Here is a 23,732-nt window from a genome sequence, read left to right as displayed (position 1 = left end):
TGACAGTTGGCAGTTGACTGACTCAGCCTCCATCTGGGCTGCAGTTGTCCTGTCTCAGCTCAGGAAACCAGGGTGATGTGCCTCACAGCGTTTCTTAGACAGGAATTCACAAACGTCTGGTTGGTGGGTGCCTTTTAGTTTTCACGTCAAATGAGGCTAGGCAGCTTCCTAGGAACTCAAAAGCCCACGGCTTCTGCAGGAACGTGTTTCCAGCACGGTGAAGCTCTGTACGAGAGGGCAGGCTCTTTCCCGCCCATCCTCAGGCCCTTCCCCATCTCGGCTGGGGGCAGAGCCTCCCCCTGCCTCTTCCCACCCCCTCTAACTCACCGCCACAATGGGCTCCACGGACAACAGGTCTGTCTTCCCGGACTGGAGCTGAGGGGAGGGCAGGAGGTTGTTGGCTAGTGGGGCCCTCCGACCATTGCTCTTCTCTGTCCACGCCACCCTGAAGGAAGGGACGGGGGAGGGTGGCTGCTCCTCCTGAGGCTTGGGCGGCCTCTGGAACATGCTCAGTAACGCCTTCAGCTCCACCCTGAAGTTCTCGTTAAGCCAGCAGTAGATGAAGGGGTTGTAGCAGGTGCTGCTCATGGCAAACCAATGGAAGGCGAAGTAAAGGGCATTGTTGGTATGGATGACCTTGCTGGAAAGGAGGAGGACGTAACAGTTGAGGGGGAACCAGCAGAGGGCAAAGAGGACCACCACCAGCATCAGCATCTTGATGGTCTTCTTCTTCTTGCGCCGCAGGGCCAGGTATTGCTCCGTGGTCACATCGCCGATTGTGTTGCCCAACCACAGCTTTTTGGCCACACGAGCATAGGCCACAGAGATGATGAGGAGGGGCAGGATGTAAAGCAGGATGAAGGTGGCCAAGTCCAGGTACTTCCAGAAGAGGTCGGCTGGCTCAGGAAAGTCTGGCAGGCACAGGGAGCGAACAATGTCCTCACTGAGGACAAAGGCGAAGAGAGACACAGAAAGACAGAGAGAGGAGAGAGTGCAGTTAGTCTACAAGGGCCTCAGCCCAAGGAGCACTGGCCTGCCCTCCACTGGGCTCCTGGTACATCCATCTGGTACAGCACTGTAGAGGTTGCACCCTAATTATCTGATTACATTTCTGGCATTCCCCCTAGGCTGGGCGTTCCAGAAAGATAAGAAATATAGCTGGTCTCTCTGTGTCCTCTTAACTTTGTAATACTCCTAGCTCATAACAGACACCCAATAAATACCTGTCAGTGGATGAATGCAACACCGATGTTCCTCGTCTTAGAACTAACTCATCCTGGGAGCACAATGTATTCAGGAATTCCCCTTTGTTACCTATTGTCATTCCAGAGGAGAACTAAGTATGTTTAAAATAGATGAAATATGTGTGTTATGGAGCAAGAGCTCTTCTACTACATATGAAATAAAACTAGAAATTTGCAAAATAATACATAAAATGTAATTCCACTTATAAAAAAAAATAAATGGGGCAAAGGCATGATGGGTCTTGATAATGTGAGTAGCAATCCCAGAAAAAGATACTTTTCTATGCAATGTACTCAATATTCTTCAAGCTTTTAGTGATATCCATGTACATTGAAAAACCCAGAGCTGGTGTGTAAAGTTAAAAAAAGGGGGGGAAGGGGGAGAGATAAATCAAAGAACTAACATGCATATATGCATAACCAATGGACATAGAAAACAGTGTGGTGAAGGGTGGAGGAGGGGTTCAGTGGGGAGGAAAAGGAGGGACATCTGTAATATTTTCAACAATAAAGATAAATTTTTTAAAAAGTACCCATGTGTGACAATATGGGTACTCTGGTATATTGTTATTACCCATTTAAATGGATACAACCTTTTGGAGAACAGTATCTATTAGAATTTTAAATGTGTAATCCTTTCAATCTATAAATTCCTCTCCTATGTATCTATTCTAGAGTAATATTTATACATGTGCACCAAAAGGCAAGTATATGGGAGTTTATTTTATTTTATTTTTGTGTGTGTGTTTTTTTTCCTTACCCTAGGACATTTTTGCATTTATCTTCAGATAGAGCAGGAGGAAGAGAGGGAAGAAGAGAGAGAGAGAGAGAAACATCAATGTGAGAGAGACACATTGACTGGTCACCACCCACACGACCCCAACTGAGGCTGGGGACAAACTGCAACTGAGTTACATGCCCTTAGTGGGAACCGAACCTGGGACTCTCTGGTCCATGTACCGATACTCTAACCACTGAGCCAAACCGGCCAGGGCTATGGGAGTTTATTAGAGCATTAATATTGCTAAATATGAAAAAGCTATAAAGGTAACATATTATGTAGTTATTTATCACATTGAATCTAATATATTAATTGTAAGAACCATCATTATTTTGGGTATCGATTTAAAAAAATAGCCTTGGCAGCGTAACTCAGTTGGTTAGATGGTTGCCCAATATGCCAAGGTTGCAGGTTCGATCCCCTGTCAGGGCACACACGACAAGAGGGACATCTGTAATACTTTCAACAGTAAAGATTAAAAAAAAAAAAAAAAAAAGAATCAACCAATGAATGCATGGATAAGTGGAACAACAAATTGATCTCTCTCTCTCTCTCCCCCTCTCCCTTCCTTTTTCTCTCTCAAATAAATAAATAAAATAATAATGCTGACAATCAAACCAGGACACAATACTTTCTTATTATATAAAGTTTGTATTTTATATTTAGCAAAAGAGATCTATTAGACTTATTTGACCCTACATTTGCAAATTATATATTACTTTCAGTCACTCATAAAAAATAAAATGTAAAAGAAATCAACAGGGTAAACAATTCTTAAAACAACTCCACACTGAGAGTCTGACTCTCTGCATCACTTCTGATTCAGAGTTGTCAGCGATGTTCTTTTCCTCACCAGGTTGTCTTGTGTGTCATCCAAAGCGTGGTGACACAGCCCTTACTTCAAAAGTATCCCTCTATTATACTTTCTGGGATTTTCCATGAAGCCCCTGACACCCATTCTCAAGTTTTGATGCACACAGAAAGTCAGCTGTAAGGGGTGTTCACATTAAAATGTGAAAAACAGCTCTGGTCAGTGTGATTCCGTGGTTAGAGCATTGGCCTGTGCACTAAAGGGTCTCGGGTTTGATTCCTAGTCAAGGGCACATACCTGGGTTGCAGGTTCAATCCCCACCCAGCCGGGGTGTGTGCAGGAGGCAACCAATCAATATTTCTCTTTCTTTCCTCCTCCCTCCCTTCCACTCTATCTAAAAATCAATGGAAAAAATAGCCTCAGGTAAGGATGAGCAACAAAAGAAGTGAAAAATAGTATGTTTAAATTGATGAAATATGTGTGTTATGCAGCAAGAGCTCTTCTAGTACATATTAAATGAAAACATTTTGCAAAAAAATACATAAAATGTAATTCCACTTAGAAAAAAAGTAATGTTTCTCTGTCAGACACTATTAAAAAGAAGAATCTATAGATTGTGACCTGCTGAATGAGGATGCACGAGCCACCCACACGGGGGCAGCAGGCATCTCCCTGGGTATCCAAGCTCCCACTTTGGGAAAGAGAAGACCCTGGGGCCATTTTGAAGGCACCATTTCAATACATTCACACAAAGGAAGTCAAGTCACAGGATTTATTACTTACAAATCCCAGAACAGAGGTGCAGTGAGCTGGGGGAAGAGGTGCGGTGAGCTGGGGAAAGGGCAATCCTCCACCCAGGTCACGAGGGAGCAGGGTAGAAGCACCTGTTACTTACAGTGTGGCTGAGGCAGCCGTCACTAACTGTTTTGCAGGCTCAGCTCTGAGGAGTCATTTGAAAGGTGCCCTGAGAAAGACAAGGCAGGAACTTCTGGTGGGATCCTAAGCTCAGGTCCTTATCTAAACGTCCAGGCTCAGTGTGAGCAAGGTTGTTAGACTGTAAAATGCACAGGCAGCAACTCACAGCGGCTGCGTTCTCATCACACCCTGTGGCTTGTTGCTCTTGTTCTATGTGCCCGTGGTCATCGCTAGTGAAAGAGAGAAAACTCTTTGCTTTCGTTCGCAGAAGAAAACAGCCCTCCTCATGTGGAGGCCGATGGGGGTCTGAGTGCGGGGAGTTTGGGTGTGTGACTCATTCCAGTCGCCTAGAACTTGGGAGGGAGCCTTTAAGTCGGCGGAACTTGCCTTCAGCCTTCATTCTCTTGACCCTGCTCACGTCACAGGAGTGCGTGTGTTTGTTTCAGGTGGCGCAGGATGTGACTACTATAGGACCCACCAGCACTGCACCCCCTTAGTCCCCTCAGATCCCCTGTACCTGTCTAGAGTGCCAGGTCCCCAGCTCTTGCCTACCCCCAAGAAATAGGTGGCACAGGTGACCTTCTCAGGTGCCTAGGACTCCCCAGGACTGCTGCCCCTCCCACAGATCCACTAAGAGCCAGACAGGCTGCAAGTTTCCTATCCCCCAGGAGGCCAGGGATAGGAAAGCCAGCTCCAGCTGCCGCAGGCTGGCAAGCTCTGTGCCCCACCCCCTCCCCAGCTCCCAGTGTGACAGCCTCCCCCAAGCACACCCTTCCTTCAGCCCTCCCACTCGCTACCCTGCCTGCCTACTCCCTCACTCCTGGAAGCACTTCCTTTAGAATCACAGGCACAGTGGCCTTCTTTTATCTCGGGGGCTGTTTCTAAGAAGCCTCATCTAAAACAACTATGAACTGACTCCAAGCTCATTCATTCATTCATTGAGTCAGTCAGTAAATATGGGTAGAGGGCTTGCTATGTGGAGACAGTAAGTGTGGGGGGGTCACCTTTATAAACTAGCAGCACAGTCGAGTGCTTACATTAAAAATAGTGTTTTGAAAAACATTCTCATTCTGTGAGAGCATATGACAAAGAACCCTGAATGGGAGAGGAGGGAGGCACAGCATCCTGCCTGAGACACACAGATATATGATTTGCTTGTAGGTTGTACAAGAGAATTTAACCACCACCATTTCAACAAGGCCTGGGTGGTCTCAAAGCTTGTGAGAGTACACACTCCCAGGGACAGAAGCTAATCAATACCGCTTCGGCCTTGCAGACAAACTGCACAGAGAATAAGGAGGAAGCTAAAGTGCTTGAGAAGGAGACATCAGGGAAAGCAGAAAAAATGCAGAGGATAGGCACAGGCCCGGGAGCAACAGGATGTGAGAGAGGCAGCGAGACCGGGTCCATGAGGCAGGTTCTGGTCTCTGAGATGCAGAGAGGGCCCACACTCCCCTCTGTCCAGTGCTCTGAGTCCTGGCTGCTCCCTGCTGGTGAATCTCACCTGTACTTGAAGGTAAATAATTTCTGGCAGATGGCGTGTGGGAGTGAAAAGAACGTAGCCATGGTCCATATGACTGCGATGTGGATGAGCCCTTTTGTGATGGAGATCCGGGGTTTTAAGGGATGCATAATGACCTGGAAGACAAGCACACTGCATCACTGGCTGAGGAAGTTTTGAAGCAAGTGAGAAATCCAGATAACATGGCTCACCCACCACAGTCAAGCAGGGAGGTCCTATTTATAAAGTAAAACACCCATTAGTTCATTATTAGGCCCCTGAGCTACACCACCCCACAGCCCACCTCCAGGGGCAGAAGAAAGGTGTCACCTGGACTCAGAGGCTCCTCTTGAAGGTCATCCGCAGCGGGACCAGGTGTAGTGAGAGGATGGGGAGGGGTGAAGGACAGGGGTGAAGGACACCCACAGTCCCCCAGCAAGGCTGGCGGAGAAACAAGCCAGGGCCAGCCTGCACCTCGGCATCTGATCTCTTCCCCGGGATTGTAGAGCCCTTGGGGTACAAAGGGCTCGGAGCGGGTGTGAGGGTGGCAGTCACGGAGAGAAGACTCTCAGCACCTATCACAGGAAGCTGCACTGACATTTATTTGGGGATTCAGAGCACTGTTTATGAAAGTCATTACTAAAAGTGCAGGGGCCCCAGCTTTCCCAGGCCTATAATAAAGCCAGTATTACAGGCTGCAGGCTGAAAAGCATCTTGAAATTGCTACTGTAGGCCGGTTGATTCTCCTAATAGGTTTAAATAAACTCTCAGGTATTTAGCAGCATCCCCATTGTAAGATTAGAATCATTATGTCTTGAAAAAAGCAGTCTGGGATAGGTGAGTCCAAGGTCAAGGGGAGAGGTCATAAAGAGCTGACGCCACCTCAGGACCCCATCCCAAGACACACTGAACATTCTGGCCGTGTCCTCCCAAATTTTCCCTCCATTTTTTCAAGATTTTGTAGGAGGAAGTGACAAGGCTTTAGAAACGGCCCAGCACATGTCCACTCTGGACTTTGCCACCTTTGCCCCCACACTCCTTCACTGTGCAGGTTGCCGAGGGACTGGCAGCCTGGGTCAGAGACCCAGACACTGCTCAAAGCTGCTGGCTGTGGGACAGGGCCCCATGTCCGGGTACATGCCGTAGCAACGTGGTCAGCGTGAGCAAGACTTCCCCTCTGTTCCTCCAACCTGCCTTGAGCCCAAGGGTCAGCTCTCAGTTAGCTGTGTTAAATGGGGTGAGCTGAGGCCCAGCAAAGGTAATCCAGAGTCGTTCCTGTTGAATTAGGGGAGAAGGTTAAGAAAAGGCAGGAAACATTTCTGTGCAACCTTTTTACACTTTGCACCAAAGCATCTGCAACATAAATGTCAAAGTGACTGCACTGCAGGGATGAAGAGATCTCCAAGTCTGCAAGTCCAATGCCCTGTCAGACTCATGGATGTCCTCTAAAACATCCCTAGCAGACCTTGCTTAAATATGAGTCTAGCAGGTGTGACTCAGTGGACTGAGCATTGTCCCATAGACTGAGAGGTCCTGGTTCGACTCCAGGTCAGGACACATACCTGGGTTGCGGGCTCAATCCCCAGGAGGGGGCGTGCAGGAGGCAGTTGATCCATGTTTCTCTCTCATATCGATGTTTCTATCTCTCTCTCCCTTTTCTCTCTCTAAAAAATCAATAAAAATATTTTTAAAAAAAATAATGCAATAAATATGGCTGGTGACATGAAACTCATTACCTCACCAGACAGATTTTTTATTTATTTATTTTTGTTAATCTTCTCCCAAGGATATTTTTTCCATTGATTTTTAGATAGAGTGGATAGGAGGGAGAGAGCGTAAGAGAGAAACATCAATATGAGAGAGACACATTGATTGGTTGCCTCCCACACAACCCTGAGGCCAGGGATTGAACCTGCAACCCAAGTGCGTGGCCTTGACCAGGAATAGGACCCAAGACCCATCAGACCATGTGCCAGTGCTCTGACCGCTGAGCCACACCGGCCAGGGCCCCAGGCAGCTGTAAACTGAACCTTTAAGCACTCTATCAGAAAACCCTTCCTCATATTAAGCTCCATCTTTGCATTTGCATCTTGAAGCCTCCTGCCTCTTGGTCCTGTGGCACCTCTGGGAGCTACTCGGAATAAATTCTCTCTCTTTGTCCTGGTGGCCCTTATGATATTGGCCTTGTAGGTGCCCTTGAGTCTTCTAGAGCAGGGTGGACTAGTGATCAGAGCAAGGGCTTGGAGCCCGACAGACCTGTCCTAACCCTAGCTAGCATTGTCATGTGATCTTGGAAAAGTACACATGCACTTTTCTGGGTCTCCATGCCTTGATTCAGCCCAGACCAAGTGTACAACATGGGTTCACTAAGTGAGTTAGTGTGAGATGCCTGCCATGGAGCCGTCCTCCTCAGTTCCCTTCACCACATGTGTGTCTGATGGGGCAGGACAGTGAGCAGGACCTTCCTGTCCCACCCTGTGCCTGCTCCTGCCGCCTGGACGCCCCAGCTTGTTTCCTCTTCCACAGCCTGGAGCCCTGTCTCCCACCTGTCATTATTTGCCACTCTCTTTCCATCTGTGATTTTCCAGGTTTGCTTTCTTCCCACTAAGTAAGTTCGTTAATTTCTGAGCCACGGACGGCTCGCAGCGCATCTTCACTGGAACAGCGGGCTGGGAGTGGCCTTTGCAGCACCTGGCACAGAGGGACTGACGCACCTGATCTAAGCGCTCATGCTGGTCAAGGAGACGGATGCATTCATTGAAAAATGGGCTAAAATACTATCTGAAGGGCCCCACGCCGCCTCTGGAAAAGAAAGGCGGAGAGCGGAGGACAGGGCGCTGGGGCAGGTGCCTCACCTGGTGGCGGTTCACAGCAATGGCTGTCAGCGTCAGTACTGAGACGTGCAGGGAGCAGTACTGGGCGAAGCGGCTGACGTGGCACATGCCTTTCCCGAACACCCACGTGCTGTTCACAAAGCGGACCTGGAAACAAGCCCCCAGAGGTCAGGGGACAGACAGGCTTGACCCTGACCCCACCCCCACCCCCGGGGTCTCTGAGGAGCATCCTTCGGGAGGCCTCTTCAGCTCCTCCTTGCACTCTTCACAGTGAACTGGGGCTCGCACGTGATTTTCTCTAGCTTTACTCATTGTCACTCATTCAATTAAACCAGCTCTGATCACGCTGTCGGGCCAGGCCCTGTCAGGTGCCAGGAGAGCATGGGAAGGACGTGGGTTTGGGGCTTCAGTTCCAAGGTCATGGCCCAAGTGAAGTCTGACATAATCTCTCACCTGGACCATTACAGCCTCATCCCAGCTTCCCTTGTCCCCCAGTCTTGTCCCCTTGTAACTCAGCCTTCCTGCCTCTGCTAGTTTCTAGCTGTGTGACCTTGGGCAAGATATGTAATCTCTCTGAACCTCAGTTTCCTCATTTGTAAAAAAATAAAGGCTTAGACATTTCTACCTTGTAGGCTTACGTAAGATTAAATGTTTTAAAAGTCTGTAAAGGGTGCAACACGATCTGGCACACTGCTAGAAAGACATTATTAGAAATAATTAGTAGCTATTTTTATGGTAAAAGTAAAAGTAATTCTTGGCCCATATGAGTTCAGAATAATGGGGAAGACACAACTGAAAAGTCACAACAGTGTGTGGGCTGTGTTCTCAAATGATGGCTAAGGAGGCCTCCCATCATCCGGAAGGAGAGCCAGGGACCTGACGAGGTGTGGAGGGGGCAGGGGGGGAAGACAAGCTCCCAGGCAGCATCAGGCTCTAGGGGCAGCCCGAGGCCTCCCCCCACACCACCCAGGGCTGTTCGTCCCTCAGTCAGCACTGGAGCAGCTCCTGTGAGTCAAGTCCAATGCCCGAGAGAGGTCAAGCATTGATTCTGATAAAGAAGCTTCCAGTTGAGCAAAGGAGGACTCAGGTATTTTGCATGAAAAACATAAAGTATTAAACGCCCTACAGAAGGCTCAGGCAAAGGGCACTGGGGCCACCAGGCAGGGTGGGAGAGAGCAGAGGCAGAGAGATGATAGAGAAAAATAGAGCAAGGCAGCCCAACAGAAAGAATACCTGTTTACAGCAGAGTATTTGCCATTTACCTGTCACCTTGGGCCCTATGAGTCTCCTCCAGTGGCCAGGAATCCTCTGACATAAGCTTGAAGGAGAACAGGAAAAGCCCATGCTTTGGAGTAGTGGTAGCTTAACATGGTCCAGGAGTGCCCCTTGCCCCCACTCCTGGGTGGGTAGCTTAGTGGACAGACCTCTGGACTTGAATCAGGGAAGTAATTCTCACCTTGGCTCTGCCAATCACTAGCCAAGTGACCTTGGACAAGGGATTAAATATCTCTGGGCTTTAGTTTCCTGATCTGCAAAATGTGAGAAATGCTCTCATAAGTGAGAACAAGAGAATGTAGTTTTAATATGTGACAAAGACAGAGAGATATTGTTATTGGTGGATTTGGGAACAGATACTGCTTTGGTGATAACAAATTCTACAATTTGTTACTCTACAAATTGAAAAAAAAAATGTAACTCATGCTACAAAACGTAAGATTTAGCTGCCATTATGCTTGCTCGGTTAAAGCTCATAGTCTTAAATCATCCATGAGCACCACACTCTCAAGTCACAGAGGGACAGAAATTATACCGCTAATGCTGAGCCGCTGGCTTGGGGAGGAGGCTCACCTGCCACCCATGTGCAGATGCCCCCAACCTGTCCCAGGGGCCCAATCTCTTCCCCAATGCAGACTTCATGCACAGCCTCACTGTCAAAGCACAGAGGACAAATGCAATTTAAATAAGTGGTCTAGGAAAATGCACTTAAGTTTCCATTAACAATTAGCAACCATTGGAAATGTCAGCTGTGGCACAAAACAGCATTCCAGAGGGGGACATATTTAATGGGCGGTACTTGGTGTGTGTGTGGGGGGGGGGGGCAGGTAACCTAACAATCTCTGTTGACATTTCACGGGACTTTGATTTACTGCTCAATTATCAAACAGGTTCATCTCAGTGACATTAAAATTAAATAGGAAATGGTCATTCATTCACAACTGGCTGCAGACACTAAAATCATCATCCCAAGGCCACCAGCTGCAGAAGCTCTGGCTCAGGAGGTGGGAGAGAGAGAGAGAAACACCACCCAACAAGAAGAGTCAGAGAGGCAAGGAGAGAGAGAGACAGGCAAACAGGCGCAGAGAGGAAAAATGATGATGACACAGACAGATAGACAAAGAGAGAAGGGAAGACTTCTGAGACAGACACAGACAGAAAGACAGAGACTGACAAAAAGACTAAGAGGCAGTAACACAGGAGAGAGTTGAGGAATTAGAGATGGGAGGGCAAGAGAGAAAAGAGACGAAGACAGGAAGACGCCCTGGCTCACTGGGTAGAGCATCCACCTGTGGACGGAAGGGTTTCAGGCTCAACTCCTGGCCAAGGGCATCCACCTGGGTTGCTGGTTCCATTGCCAGCCCCAGTCCGGGTCAATGGAGGTCTTTGGGGAGGCAATCGATGTGCCTCTCTTACCTCGATGTTTCCCTCCCTCCCTTCTACTCTATCTAAAAATCAATGGGAAAATATACTCCGGTGAGGATTAACAACAACAAAGACAGGAAGACCTGCAGAAGAGGGAGAGGCAGAGAAATACGAAGAGAAACAGTGGTGGGGGTGGAGGGGGGGCAAATGGGACAGAAGGACTGAGCGAGGAGAGAGAATGAGAGCCCAGGGCCTGCGAAGGCGCCAGAGCCGCCCAGCCCCCTTACCAAGGTGAAGGGGGTGTTCAGGAGCGTGATCATTAGGTCGGCCACGGCCAGGTTGACGATGAAGAGGCTGGTGGCCGAGTGCATTCGCTGGTTCTTGAAGATGACATGACAGACCAGGACGTTGCCAAAGAGCGAGAAGATGATGATGAAGGAGTACGCCACGATGAGCAGGGCTTTCACCGTGGGGTTCTGGGACTCGGCCCCGTAGCGCCGCCCGCCCACAAAGTTTTGCCAGTCGGAGAAGGTGTAGTTGTTCCAGAAGAAGTGCGAGGCGTTGGGCGCGGCCAGGGCCGCCGCCAGGCCCGGATCGCCCTCCCGGCCCTCGGGGCGCTCGGTGGCTCCCGCCAAGGGCAGGAGGAGCAGCGCCCAGAGAAGGACCATTTTGCAGTAACCACGGCGCCCGGGACCTCGCCGTCCGGATGTCCCCGCCGGGCTGCCGGCGGCCGGGCGCGGGGCGGGCGCGCGGGGCTGTCCGGGGAGGGACCCGGGACTCCCAGAGCCGGGCGGGCGCCCGCTCGCCGCCGGTGTCCAGCCCTCGATCCACGCGCTCGGGGCTGGGGCCTCACTTTTATGTCCCTGCGCCCCGAGACTGCGACCCAGCGCCTCCGCCGATTGGGCAGCGCAGCGTCTCTGGCGGCGACGGTGACGCGCTCCGGCTCGGCCAGCTCCGCGCCGCTCCCCCACCCAGCGCGCCCCACTCGGGACTCAAACTCCGGCAGGGCACCCCAGCCTGGTTCCGTGAGGCGCGTTCGTCTGCTCGGGTTCTGCTTAAGCCTCGTTCTTAAAGGGAGGCGAAGGCGCCCTGGGGGCGAGTCCGGATAGTGTGGGGCACACTGCAAAGACGGGGTGTGCCCGCTTCAGGGCCTCCCTGTTCGGCGACAAGGATACATTCCACTGCTTTGCGTCTGAGCTTCAGCCCTGACGAGGTTCCAATACTCAGGTGGATCCCTCAGTCCTGATGGCTCTGGGATCAAGGCTAACAATGCAACGAGGTTAGGCTTCCTCCAGGACCCTTAGTGACCAGACTTCAGCGGTTCTGGGGGTTACGTTTTCCTTCCACTTACTCAGACTTCATGTGGGAGGCTTGGTTTCCCAAGGAAACTCTTCTAACAGGATCAAAGAATCCAAAGACATAAGTGGCCATGTGCCCACTTCTTGGCTAGTGGTGAGTTTGAAGATTGGAAGCTGTAGTCAGGAATATTATACACATCACTTTGATGCTCCCCACCTACTGTTCCAGGAATCTTGGCTCTCTTGCTCACCTGCTTCCACTCCCAGTGTGAGCTCTCTCCCACTCACCCCTGCCCGCCACTCACCCACCTGATCCTGTGGGATCAGGCTCAAACCCCAGCTCTGTCACTGAGCTGTAAAATCCTGGGGAAGTCGTTTACCTTTTCTGGTTTTGGTGAATAGCTTTTCTTTTTCTCTATGTGGGGTGTTCAGAGACCCCTGTATGGATCTTCCACCTCATTACACTCTGGTACTAGGATGCCATAATTGGCTATTTGTAAATGCCTCTTCACCCCTATCGTAATGGTAAATCCCAGGTAGACTCTTTCTGTTGTTAATCTCACCACACTGAGCAGTGCTGTCGGGCGGGGACTCCATCCAATGACTCAAGCTTAGGTGTCCGCTTGGCCAGGGGAAAGCCTGCGCCTCTGTCCCACTTAAACCCTGGGGAACAGGCCCCTCCCACCAAAGTCCTGTCTTCCCACTGGGCCATGAGGGGAAGCCCAGCTACTCCGGAACTTTTCCAGGAGTTAAATATCAGCTTTTGTACGCTCTCAAACTCCAGAGACACAGGTCAAGCTCCTCTATTACCGAGTCATTAGAAAATGGTTTGATTGTAACCGTAATAAAATACAAGGTGTATTTATCCAGGTATGAGGGAGTCAGGAAAGTCTTTCCAGAGGAAGTGCCACTTCAGTTCAGTCCTGGGAGACCAGCAAGAGGCAGCTGGGTCAGGGAGGAGGAGGCAGAGGGAGGAACATGGAGTGCTCTGTAAGGAAGGAAGCACAGTCCATGCAAAGTCACGGAGTGAGAGCAGGGCGCACTCGCCGATTGCAGGAGTATAAAGAATAGAGCATGTTCTGCAAGGAGATGAGTGCAGAGGCCTGGGAGGTGGGCAGGAGCCTGAATAAGAAGGACCTCACCAGTCTGGAAATCCTCATAAGGATTTGAACGATTTGTAGAGAGCAATGGGAAGTCACAGAAGGGCTGTAAGTAGAGACTGATAAGACGGGTTTGCATTTTAGAAAAAACACGCTAGCAACTTAATGGAAGATAGAGGAGCCGGGCTTGAGGTAGGAGGTTTGAAGGCTAAATAATCCAGAGGAGGAGGTGAGACCTAAGACAAGGTGCTGGCAAGGGGAGGAGCAAGGTTGACAGGGACTGGAAGGAGGAATCAAGATGATTGCTGAGTTTTCAGTTTGAAATCAAACACAAAAAACACCAAAGATCCTCCTTTGACCTCAACCCCTCTCCATTATTTTATTTACAAGTTCAAAGAAGTCTACTCTTGTCTCATTTTTCACCTCGAATTCACTCTTTTAAGCAATTATGTCTGGGGCAACTGATGGTGAGCAGAAGTCCTTCATTTCTGCTGATGGTCCTGGCAGGGCTCCGAGAATTATGTGGTTGGAAAAGGAGATTAAGTGATGTTCCTAGGAGAGGGGACAGGGTTGCCAGGCAGATGAAATAATAGGTACTTATCTACAGGAAATAAACCAAGAGATGCTGTAAACATGTAACTCAAGAGCTTGGGTACATTTGATGCTTTATCAAGTTGACTTGGCACCATCTGGGGTAGGCAAGGATGGTGATTTAGAAAATGGAATTCGGGTTACTCAAATGGTGCCCAGTATTGTAAAAGAATGTATTGGCAGAAGAGGGCTAGTCAGCAACAAGCACAAAGAAGGAAACCAAAGGTAGGTCAGCATAATATGGACCACTTCACTAAGATTGGCTTGAGTCCTTGCTCACCATGCCCATCTGGTAGGTGTGAGGGCCAGGGGCCTGAAACTTTCTCTCTGAAAGATGAGGTAACACATTTTCCTTCATAGCCTTTTGCAGATGCAAATCCTGAGACAAAGATTCTGGTGTAAGGGTTTCTTTGGAGGTGAAGGCAAACACTAGCAGGAAATTGGAAAGTGAGACAAGGAAGGGAAGTTACTGTGAGGCCAGCTGCCACTGTGGTGACTGGAGTGTGACCCTGCTGGCAAAGCCAGTGCAAAGCAAACACATCAGCTGTGCAAGCCAACGAGGGAGGGAGCTGGGATCCCTACACACCGACTCCGGCCAGTGACCGGTTGAAGGCTGCTCCCGTGGTGTGGCATCTCTCCTACACTTTGCTTGCCCAGTCGGCAGCTTAAATGGGCCCCAGAGGGAGGAGAAGGACCTCAGGCACACAAATACTGGTGCTGACAGCTGGAGGTTGGACTGGAGTTCTGAAGGGTTAGAGCACTGACAATATCCAAGAATCTAGAATCACATCCTCGTCCTCTCCCCAGGCGTTCAGCTCTCTGCTCAGCCCAGGCCTCCCGAGGTCCCGGCCCAGCCCACTGTGCCCAGCTTACCCTGACCCGCTGAAACAACCCAGCACATCATGAAACAAGAACATTCCCCCCACCATCAACCCCGCACTAAGACTAAGTTACTAAAAGACATTCCTTCCTCTCAGGCTTCACTGGTCCTGTAACGTTACTGCTGCTATTACTAAGGAGACCTGGGAAGACACAAAGCTGCTCTACAGAAGGAAGCACTGCCTTCTTTTGTGCCTTCTGAATAAAACCAAGGACACTGTGTGCAGTCAGTATGTGCCGAATTGTAATTACACAGAGGTGGGCAAGAGATGAAGAACTGTAGAATAATGAATGATACAACACAGAGGCCTTAGGAAGTGTTTCTGAGGGCCTCGCCATATCCACATGCCTGCCACCACGGAAAATTGCTACTTTGACACGTGTTGTTCCCTGAAAAGTTAAAAACTCATGTCACTCACAGTTCTTCTCTGTTGTCAATCACAGTGGCAGACAGAGGGCAAGAAAGAGCAATTAGCACCATGCCGGACACACAGCAGTCACTCGAAGTTTGTATTCATGGCAAACGTATGTCATCCTACTTGACTTACAAATGAACCAAGGAGGCCTGAAATAGCAAGCATGGCTGCACATATTCCCAGATGCAATCAAAACGCAAAGTGTGTGGGCAGGTTATGCAAGGAACTGGTTTCCCAATTCCAGTACACTGGAGCCCTAGGGTACAGATATAGTTAGGAAGAAAAGAGGAGCGAAGAGGGGGGGCGTGGTGGTGCGGCGCTGACAATGAGTTTTCTTGGCGGTTTTTTGGGTCCCATTTGTGAGATCGATGTTGTCCTTAATGATGGGGAAACCAGGAAAATGGCGGAAATGAAAACTGAAGATGGCAAAGTAGAAAAACACCATCTTTTGTGTGATGGGGAATCTGTTTCAGGAAAGGTAAACCTAGCCTTTAAGCAACCTGGAAAGAGGCTAGAACACTGAGGAATTAGAATTGAACTTGTAGGTCAAATTGAACTTTTCAATTGCAAGAGCAATACTCATAAATTTGTAAACCTAGTCAAAGAACTTGCCTTACCTGGAGAACTGACGCAGAGCAGAAGTTATGATTTTGAATTTATGCAAGTTAAAAAGCCATATGAATCTTACATCGGTGCCAATGTCTGCTTGAGGTATTTTCTTAAAGTGGCAATAGTAAGAAGACCGACAGACTTGGTAAAAGGATATGATCTCATTGTTCACCAGCTTGCTACCTATCCTGATATTAACAACTCTATTAAGATGGAAGTGGGCATTGAAGATTGTCTACACATAGAATTTGAATATAATAAATCAAAGTATCATCTAAAGCAGCGGTTCTCAACCTGTAGGTTGTGACCTCTTTGGGGGTCGAATGACCTTTTTACAGGGGTCACCTAAAATCATCAGAAAACATTTCTGATGGTCTTAGGAACCGAGACACCGCTCCTCTATCCATCTCCAGGCGGGTCCGCCCACACACAGATACGCCCACATACGAGTACCCAGCATGATGACATCATTGCACCAACCCCATCACATACACCCTGTACAAATACAGATGTATGTGATGGGGTTCTGTGGTGTACTTATGTGGACCAGTCACACATGTGTAGAGAGCAGCTACTGTGTAGAAAGCAGCTACTCTGTTAAAAGCAGCTACTGTGTTGAAAGCAGCAGAATTGGAGGTAAAACGATACTTCATGAATTATAATTACTGGGTAAATGTAAAATCATGTACTGTAAAATCATCAACTACTCAAATATATATATATCTATATATATATCTCTATATATATCTATATATATATATCTGTACCATGGGAACTTAATCTTTTTTTTTTGGTACGTGCCCCTAGTGGGAACTGAACCTGGGACTCTGGTCCACAGGCTGATGCTCCAACCACTGAGCCAAACCGGCCAGGTTGGGAACTTAATCTTGATGCTGATCAGTCATTTTATATTCAGCTGTGGTTGATGTGAATACTGTTCCCTTGTGATAGTAACATGTATGTAAAAAAAAAAACAACAAAAAAACAAAAAACCCCACAGAGAATGGTAATTAATAGGAAACTTTAATGAACTATATTGACTAAACTATGCCATGTATCATCTTTTGTATTATTAAAACTATTGTTACATATTATTCTCATTAGCAAACCATCCCACGACAATAAATCATGTAGAGAAGAACATTAAGAAAAGAAAATATAGTGAGGATTTTTTACAGTAAGGGTTTAGAAACCGCAATGTGTTATTTGTTATGAAGTTCTATCGGCTGACTCTATGAAGCCAAACTAACTAAAATGCCATTTTGATAGCAAGCATCTGAGCTTTGTGGGCAAAGATACCAACTATTTTAGAAGCAAAGCTGATGGACTCAAGAAAGCCAGACTTTGCACTGGTGGCAAGTACCACAAACAAAACATAGCAGCTGTTGAAGCTCCATATTTGGTGGCACTCAGAATTGCCAGAGCTATGAAACCTCACACCATCACTGAGGATTTACTGTTGCCAGTGGCCAAAGACATTGTTTGAGTTATGATCGGAGATGAATTTGTTATGAAATTGAGTGCAATTTCTTTATCTAACGACACTGTCCACAGAATAGATGACATGTCTGCTGATATTCTTGATCAGGTAATCTAGGAAATGAAATCTGCTCTACTTCCAATATTTAGTATCCAGTTTGATGAATCTATAGACATTGCAAACTGTTCACAGTTACTGGTTTACGTGAGGTATATTAATGATGGCGACTTTAAAGATGAGTTTCTTTTTTTGCAAACCTCTTGAAATGACATCTACTGCACGTGATGTAGTTGACACACTTGGTTCATTTCTGAAAGAGTATAAGATCTCCTGGGAGAAGGTTTGTGGTGTTTGCACAGATGCTGCTCCAGCTATGCTAGGATGTCGATCTGGATTTCAACGTTTGGTACTGAATGAGTCACCAAAAGTTGTCAGAACTCACTGTATAATTCATCGGCAAGTATTAGCAACAAAGCCTCTGCCACAAGAGTTACACCACAAACCTTCTCCCAAGAGATCTTATGCTCTTTCAGAAATGAACAAGTGTGTCAACTACATCACGTGCAGTAGCTGTTATTTCAAGAGGTTTGCAAAAAAGAAACTCATCTTTAAGTAGTGAAAAGCATCATAAGTTCTGTCACTTTTGTAAAGGCGAGCACTTTAAACAGTCGACTGTTTCCGCAACTGTGCAACGAGTTAGATGCACCGAACAATGCTCTGCTATTTCACACTGAAGTGAGATGGTTGTCGACTGGACTGGAAAAGTTTTAAAACGTGTTTTTGAGCTTCATGATGAACTCAAAATGTTTTTTAATCAGAAAGCAAGACCACAGTTCGAAGCACTTTTCAGCGATAAAAGTGAACTGCAGAAAATAGCTTACTTGGTTGACATCTTTGCCATTTTGAATGAGTTAAATTTATCACTGCAAGGACCAAATGCAACATGCCTCGATTTGTCTGAAAAGATCGATCATTCCAAATGAAACTTCAGCTTTGGCAAAAAAAAAAAAATTGGATGAAATAAAATTTACATATCGCCTACGTTATCTGCTTTCTTTGAGGAACATGACATTGAACCAGACAAAAGGATTACGATGATAATTTCTGTGACAGAACACTTGCACATGCTTGCAGACAAAATTTCATTGTGCTTTCCAAATCTACCTGACACCCCATTTGCACTTGCTAGAAGTCCATTGTCAGTCAAAGTTGAAGATGTTCCTGACACGGCACAAGAGGAGTTCATTGAACTTATTAACAGCAATGCAGCGAGAACTGATTTCTCTACAATGCCAGTTACAAAACTCTGGATCAAGTGTTTGCAGTCATATCCTATTCTGTCTGAGACTGTGTTGTGCCTTCTTTGTCCATTTTCAACAACATATCTTTGTGAAACAGAGTTTTCTAGTTTGTTGGTTATCAAGTCTAAATACAGAAGTAGACTTGTTGTGGAAGATGATCTTCGTTGTGCTCTTGCAAAGACTGCCCCGAGAATTTCTGCTCTGGTGAGAAAGAAGCAATCTCAACCTTCGCACTGACATTGGCTTTTTACACATATTGTTGCAAAATGTAGCAATGTAGTTTACTGTTGTTATATTAAGGCTGTTACCCATGCTACACCATGCTTCAAGACAAAATTTCATTTATTTGTAATTAGAAATAAATATTTTACAATATATAATTACATATTATTTTTGTGATTAATCACTATGCTTTAATTCTGTTCAATTTGTAACAATGAAAATACATCCTGCATATCAGATATTTACATTACGATTCATAACAGTAGAAAAATTACAGTTATGAAGTAGCAACAAAAATAATTTTATGGTTGGGGGTCACCACAACATGAGGAACTATATTAAAGGGTCACAGCATTAGGAAGGTTGAGAACCACTGATTTATGTGATTGTTGGAAAAAATTACTTCTTTTTTTTTCTTTTTATCCTCACCCGAGGACATTTGTCCATTTTTTGTTCAGATAAAGTGGGAGGGAGAGAGAGGAAGAGAGAGAGAGAGAGAGAAACATCGACATGAAGGGACACATCGAGTGGCTGCCACCCGCACGAGCAACCAGGGCTGGGGACAAACTGCAACTGAGGTACGCGCCCTTAGCTGGAACTGAACCCGGGTCTCTCTGGACTGCAGGCTGGCGCTCTAACTGCTGAGCCAAACCGGCCAGGGCTGAAAAATGTACTTCTTATTAGTAAGAATAAAAATCCAACATATGGAGTTACAACCGATAAAAAAAGAGATCACAGGAATTGGACCCAGTACCACAACTAAGATGAAAACAATTGCTAAATGTGAAATAATGGATGGTGCACCATTCAGAGGTGAATCAATTCCAATAAGACTATTTTTAGCGGGATATGACCCAACTCTAACAATGAGAGATGTGAACAAAAGATGTACAGTAAGATACTTTCTGAATCTAGTCCTTGATGATGAGGAAGACAGAAGGTACTTCAAGCAGCAGGAGATCATTTTATGAAGAAAAGCTCCTGAAAAACTGAGGAAATGGAGAACAAACTTTCACTAGCGATTTGAATCACCAGAATCACAGGCAGATTTGAATCACCAGAATCACAGGCATCTGCTGAACAGCCTGAAATGCGATCTGAGTAGGAGAAAAAGAGAAAAACAAACTCTTAAAACCGATGAGATTAAGTTCAGCTGGTTGAAGATGGTTGCAGCATGTAGGCGGGAAAAGGCCGAAAGTCCATGTATAAATAGTCTCCCTTCATTTTATAGTGCTGCATTTATTTTATGATATAACTAAATATTCTTCATGTACTGCATTTAAAAAGTGCTTCCTTTGAAACACTGGAACTTTCTTAAGCTGCCATGTTTTTGTTTTTGTTTTTTATTGCACACTTGGATACTAAGCACTCATGTATGCATCAGTATAAACCTTAAAGATTTCCATATGAGTAGGCTGGTATTTGCAATTTTGCTTTCATTCTGCATAATGTTGATCATAAATCCATTTCTTTTTCATGCTAATGATTACCTTTTATTCTCTATGTGCAAAATTAAATATTTTGCATTCAATTTTTTTAAAAAAATAAAAGATATAGTTAGGATAAGTTAAGGAAAGTATGCCCACCCTCCAATTTACAGTTTGTGCCTGCAGAGTTGTTTGTAAGTTGCTTGAACTTACTCTGCACTTTTACATAGAAAGTTTTATAAATGGTGGCATGATTCTTGGGCCAACTCATAACAGCCCATTTAATACATAATGTAGATAAATGGTAGCACTAGTTGTACCACAGGGCTGCTAGTTAAGCATTGGTGCTCTGGGGTGCTAGTCCCCATTATCTGCTCCTCCACTGGCTGAACCATCACTCACCAATGACTCCCAACATCTGTATCTCTACTTATCACCTCTGTTGAAAGCTCCGATCAATATTATTTATTCAATCGTAGATAGGACATTTTCACCTGGAATACCCCCATATACTCAAAATTCAACACTCTCCCAACTAAACTCACTCTATCCCACTCTTCCCTCACTTTCTTCTACTTGCTCCTTTTTTGTTCACTTGTTCACCATAGTTAAAATCTTGAGATCAGTGCACAACCCATCAATTTTGTGATGCTCCTATGTATTTGAAGATGCTATTTCTCTGTCTAGAACCATCCTCTCCCATCCCAGGGCCATAAAAACTTTTCACTCTATAAGACCCAGCTGAAGTGCTGTCCCTCCTGTGAAGACTTCGCAGACCCTTGACTGCCACAGTCTCAGAACAGTCAGTGTCCTCAAATCTACTCATGTAAAAGTTCTCCCGTAACACGAGACCCGTTCCCTGATGTACCTCCCTCGAGTACCCTATTTTTTACTTATCCTCAGTCTTTCCCACTAAACTGCCTGCTCTTCTAGGCCAGAGGTGATCTTATTCCTAATGCTACGTCCCAGCGCCCAGCACAGTACGCACGCCGGGGACATGTCGCACCGCAGCAGGCACAGCGCACCTGGATCTGGACAACCCAGGACGCAAGTCTCAATTCAGAATACTCCCTTTTCTACCTAGTAGGATCCTGGGACATATCTAAATTTTAATCATTCAAAAATATATAAACCTCCGTCTTCTGAACTCTATGTAAACCTACCTTCTGTGAAAACTGCATTTTCTAGTTCTGTTGCCGGTTAAGCACTTAAAATAAGGATTTTTTTCATTAGATCTCTGAGGGGGCAAAGAGAAAATGATACAGTTCCTCTAGTAAGTAGAACCATGAAATTAATGTTTCAAAAAGATGTTCTGCAATCCTACAGGTTGAGTCACATTTCTTAGCACCAGCTCTAATTCTACATTAATTGCTATTGAGCTATTCTTTCTGCTTCTTTTATTTTTGCTGCGTGCTTTGCTTCAAATCAGATCCCCAGAAAGAGGATAATTAAGCGTGATATTTAAGCTACTTGATTAATACTGCATCTTATTGAGGAGGGAATGGTTAGTGGTGGTTGTTTTTTTTCATTATTGATTTTTTTAGAGAGATAGAAACATCAATGAGAGAGCACACCGACTGGCCGCCTCCTGCATGCCCCCCACTAGGGATCAGGCCCACAACCTGGGCATGTGCCCTGACCAGGAATCGAACCAGCGACCTCTTGGTGCCTGGGTCGACACTCAACCACTGAGCCACACTGCCAGGGCAGTGGTGGTGGTTTTTTAACAATACCAAGTGGAAATTTTGTTAAAAGATATTTCTAGAAAGTATCACTGGATCTGCAACTCATTCTTACAGGATGTAACCAATAGCTATCATCTATCTTACACTGTTTTGAAAAATGCTTTAATAAGATTTTTTAAAATTAGCACTTGAGGCCATTAATTTTGAGCACCAAAAAAAATAAAAAATAAAGTTGTCTTTTCTCACTAATTTTATCCTGACTTCTATTTTATAAAGTTCATGCTCTGATAATAAAGACAAATCCTGGCAATTACAGTTGAAATTTCAGCTTGCAGGCAAGGGAACAGGGGAAGTGTGTGGTGTTTGAAATATAGTGATCATCTCTCTCTGAGGGAAAAAAACGAGTGAAGTAAACAAGTAGGATCTGAATGTAAAAGTCAGATCTCGACCAACCAGACTATTTTTAAAAACACCATTCAGGAGTCGCCGTGAAGACACTGTGACAGAAGTGGCTGCGGAGACCGGGCGGGGGGGCACCGGGACCCCACCCGGGACCCCACCCGGGACTCCTGGAGCGCGTCTGTGGGGGGCGTAGGTCCCCTCATGACACAGCCTGGAAGGGAGACTGCGGCTACAGTACTAGTGCAGCTGGGAGAACATACCAGAAGTATACATTTATGGAACTCGACTTTCCCAAAAGGAGGCTAAAAGGTCAGATTCCAGAAAAGCAGACTCCAGAAATTCTACAGTACATGCAGAAGAAGAGCCCACCAGCTCATGGAGACCCGATTCTTACAGGCAGATGCCCTGTGTTGCAAAACTCAGCTCCTCCTATGGAGAGTGTGCCCGTGGCTGGGGCTGATGTCATGCTTGAATATGATCTTGATGAAGCTCAAGCATTGTTGGAAAATAATGTTCGACTGCCACAAAGAACCTTGATTCTCTTGAGGAAGACCTTGACTTTCTTCGAGATCAATATACTACCACAGAAGTCCATATGGCCAAGGTTTATAACTGGAACATGAAAAGAAGAAATCAAGCTGATTCTGCCAAGAACAAGGCATAATGCTGGCAGATAAAAATGTGGCTCAGTTTTCCAAACATGTTCTTTTAAATACTCCAAAGTTTATCCTTAAAGGCTGACGTAACTTTGAATGATTTTTTAACAGTAAGAATAATTAAAACTTAAAAAAAGATAAACATCATTTTATTTACTTATAAAAACAAAATCCACTTTGAATATTTTATGGAATTGGCAATATTTATTTATTTATTTATTTATTTATTTATTTATTTATTTATTTGTATTTCCAACAAAGTAAATGCTGCTTTCATCATTTTTTGTTTGTTTGTCATAAGAAAAGTCTTAGCTGAAATGGCTGAAAATTGATGCATGCTCTGGAGGCTGAATTCTGGACACTTGAGCAGTTTACTTCTTTATTGGCTGATGGTCCTCTCACTTGATATGGTTAAACCAGTTTAGAGGAAGGAAAAAGTCAGTTTCAATATTTGCAAACTTGTTTTTCTTTAGCACATGTGGGGCTTTATGGTCCTCAGCTGGCAATATTAGTCTTGTATAAATGGAGTTTTATGAATTACTGCTTAGCCAGTAACTATTTAATATAATATTCTGTACTTTTCAGGAAATGGTCATTTGCCTTCCTAAAGTTTAAGGGGGTTATTGAGACAAGACTTTTTCTTACTATCTATATGTGTACAGTGTCTCTGCAATGTCCATACAAGGGAGCTTTCAGCCAACACAAAAGAGCAAAATTACTCAAAACCCAAAACTCTTCACTCAGGTGATTTTGTATTTCTTCATAGTTCTCTAAAGCAGCTGAACAGTAATATTAAGATACATATAAATCTGCAATGATTGAAAAGACTTGTGAGCTTTTTTTTTTAATCCTCACCCGAGAATATTTTTACATTTATCTTCAGACAGAGAGGGAGGGACAGAGAAAGAGAGAGAGAAATATTGATGTGAGAGAAACACGT

General features: G+C 45.8%; 1 protein-coding gene and 2 pseudogenes across 1 annotated transcript; 2 read left to right on the top strand and 1 right to left on the bottom strand.

Annotated features, from left to right (window-relative positions):
* Window positions 1-318: 318 nt before the first annotated feature.
* GPR83 (G protein-coupled receptor 83) lies at window positions 319-11,476 on the bottom strand. Its single transcript, XM_036259748.1, has 4 exons — window positions 11,014-11,476; window positions 8,108-8,233; window positions 5,256-5,389; window positions 319-943 (listed from the first exon to the last, which is right to left on the bottom strand). Exons 1-4 carry the CDS (start codon window positions 11,392-11,394, stop codon window positions 319-321), a joined length of 1,266 nt encoding a protein of 421 aa, XP_036115641.1. The 5' UTR covers window positions 11,395-11,476.
* A 3,859-nt stretch (window positions 11,477-15,335) lies between these two features.
* LOC118628514 lies at window positions 15,336-19,607 on the top strand (annotated as a pseudogene).
* Window positions 19,608-22,337: 2,730 nt separating this feature from the next.
* On the top strand, window positions 22,338-22,800 carry LOC118628912 (annotated as a pseudogene).
* Window positions 22,801-23,732: the final 932 nt, after the last annotated feature.

Source organism: Molossus molossus, unplaced genomic scaffold (genome assembly GCF_014108415.1).
Source record: "Molossus molossus isolate mMolMol1 unplaced genomic scaffold, mMolMol1.p scaffold_m16_p_13, whole genome shotgun sequence".
Classification (NCBI taxonomy): domain Eukaryota; kingdom Metazoa; phylum Chordata; class Mammalia; order Chiroptera; family Molossidae; genus Molossus; species Molossus molossus.
The sequence above is the reverse complement of the archived record's forward strand: the minus strand, read 5'-3'. Positions and strand labels throughout refer to the sequence as shown.

Excerpts from the sequence above, each read along its gene's own strand:
- GPR83 (XM_036259748.1), bottom strand. The coding sequence starts at position 11,394 with ATGGTCCTTCTCTGGGCGCTGCTCCTCCTGCCCTTGGCGGGAGCCACC. Across the intron at positions 8,234-11,013 it reads TGAACACCCCCTTCACCTTG|GTCCGCTTTGTGAACAGCAC; the intron begins GTAAGGGGGCTG and ends GCTTGTTTCCAG. Across the intron at positions 5,390-8,107 it reads TTGCTGTGAACCGCCACCAG|GTCATTATGCATCCCTTAAA; the intron begins GTGAGGCACCTG and ends CTTGTCTTCCAG.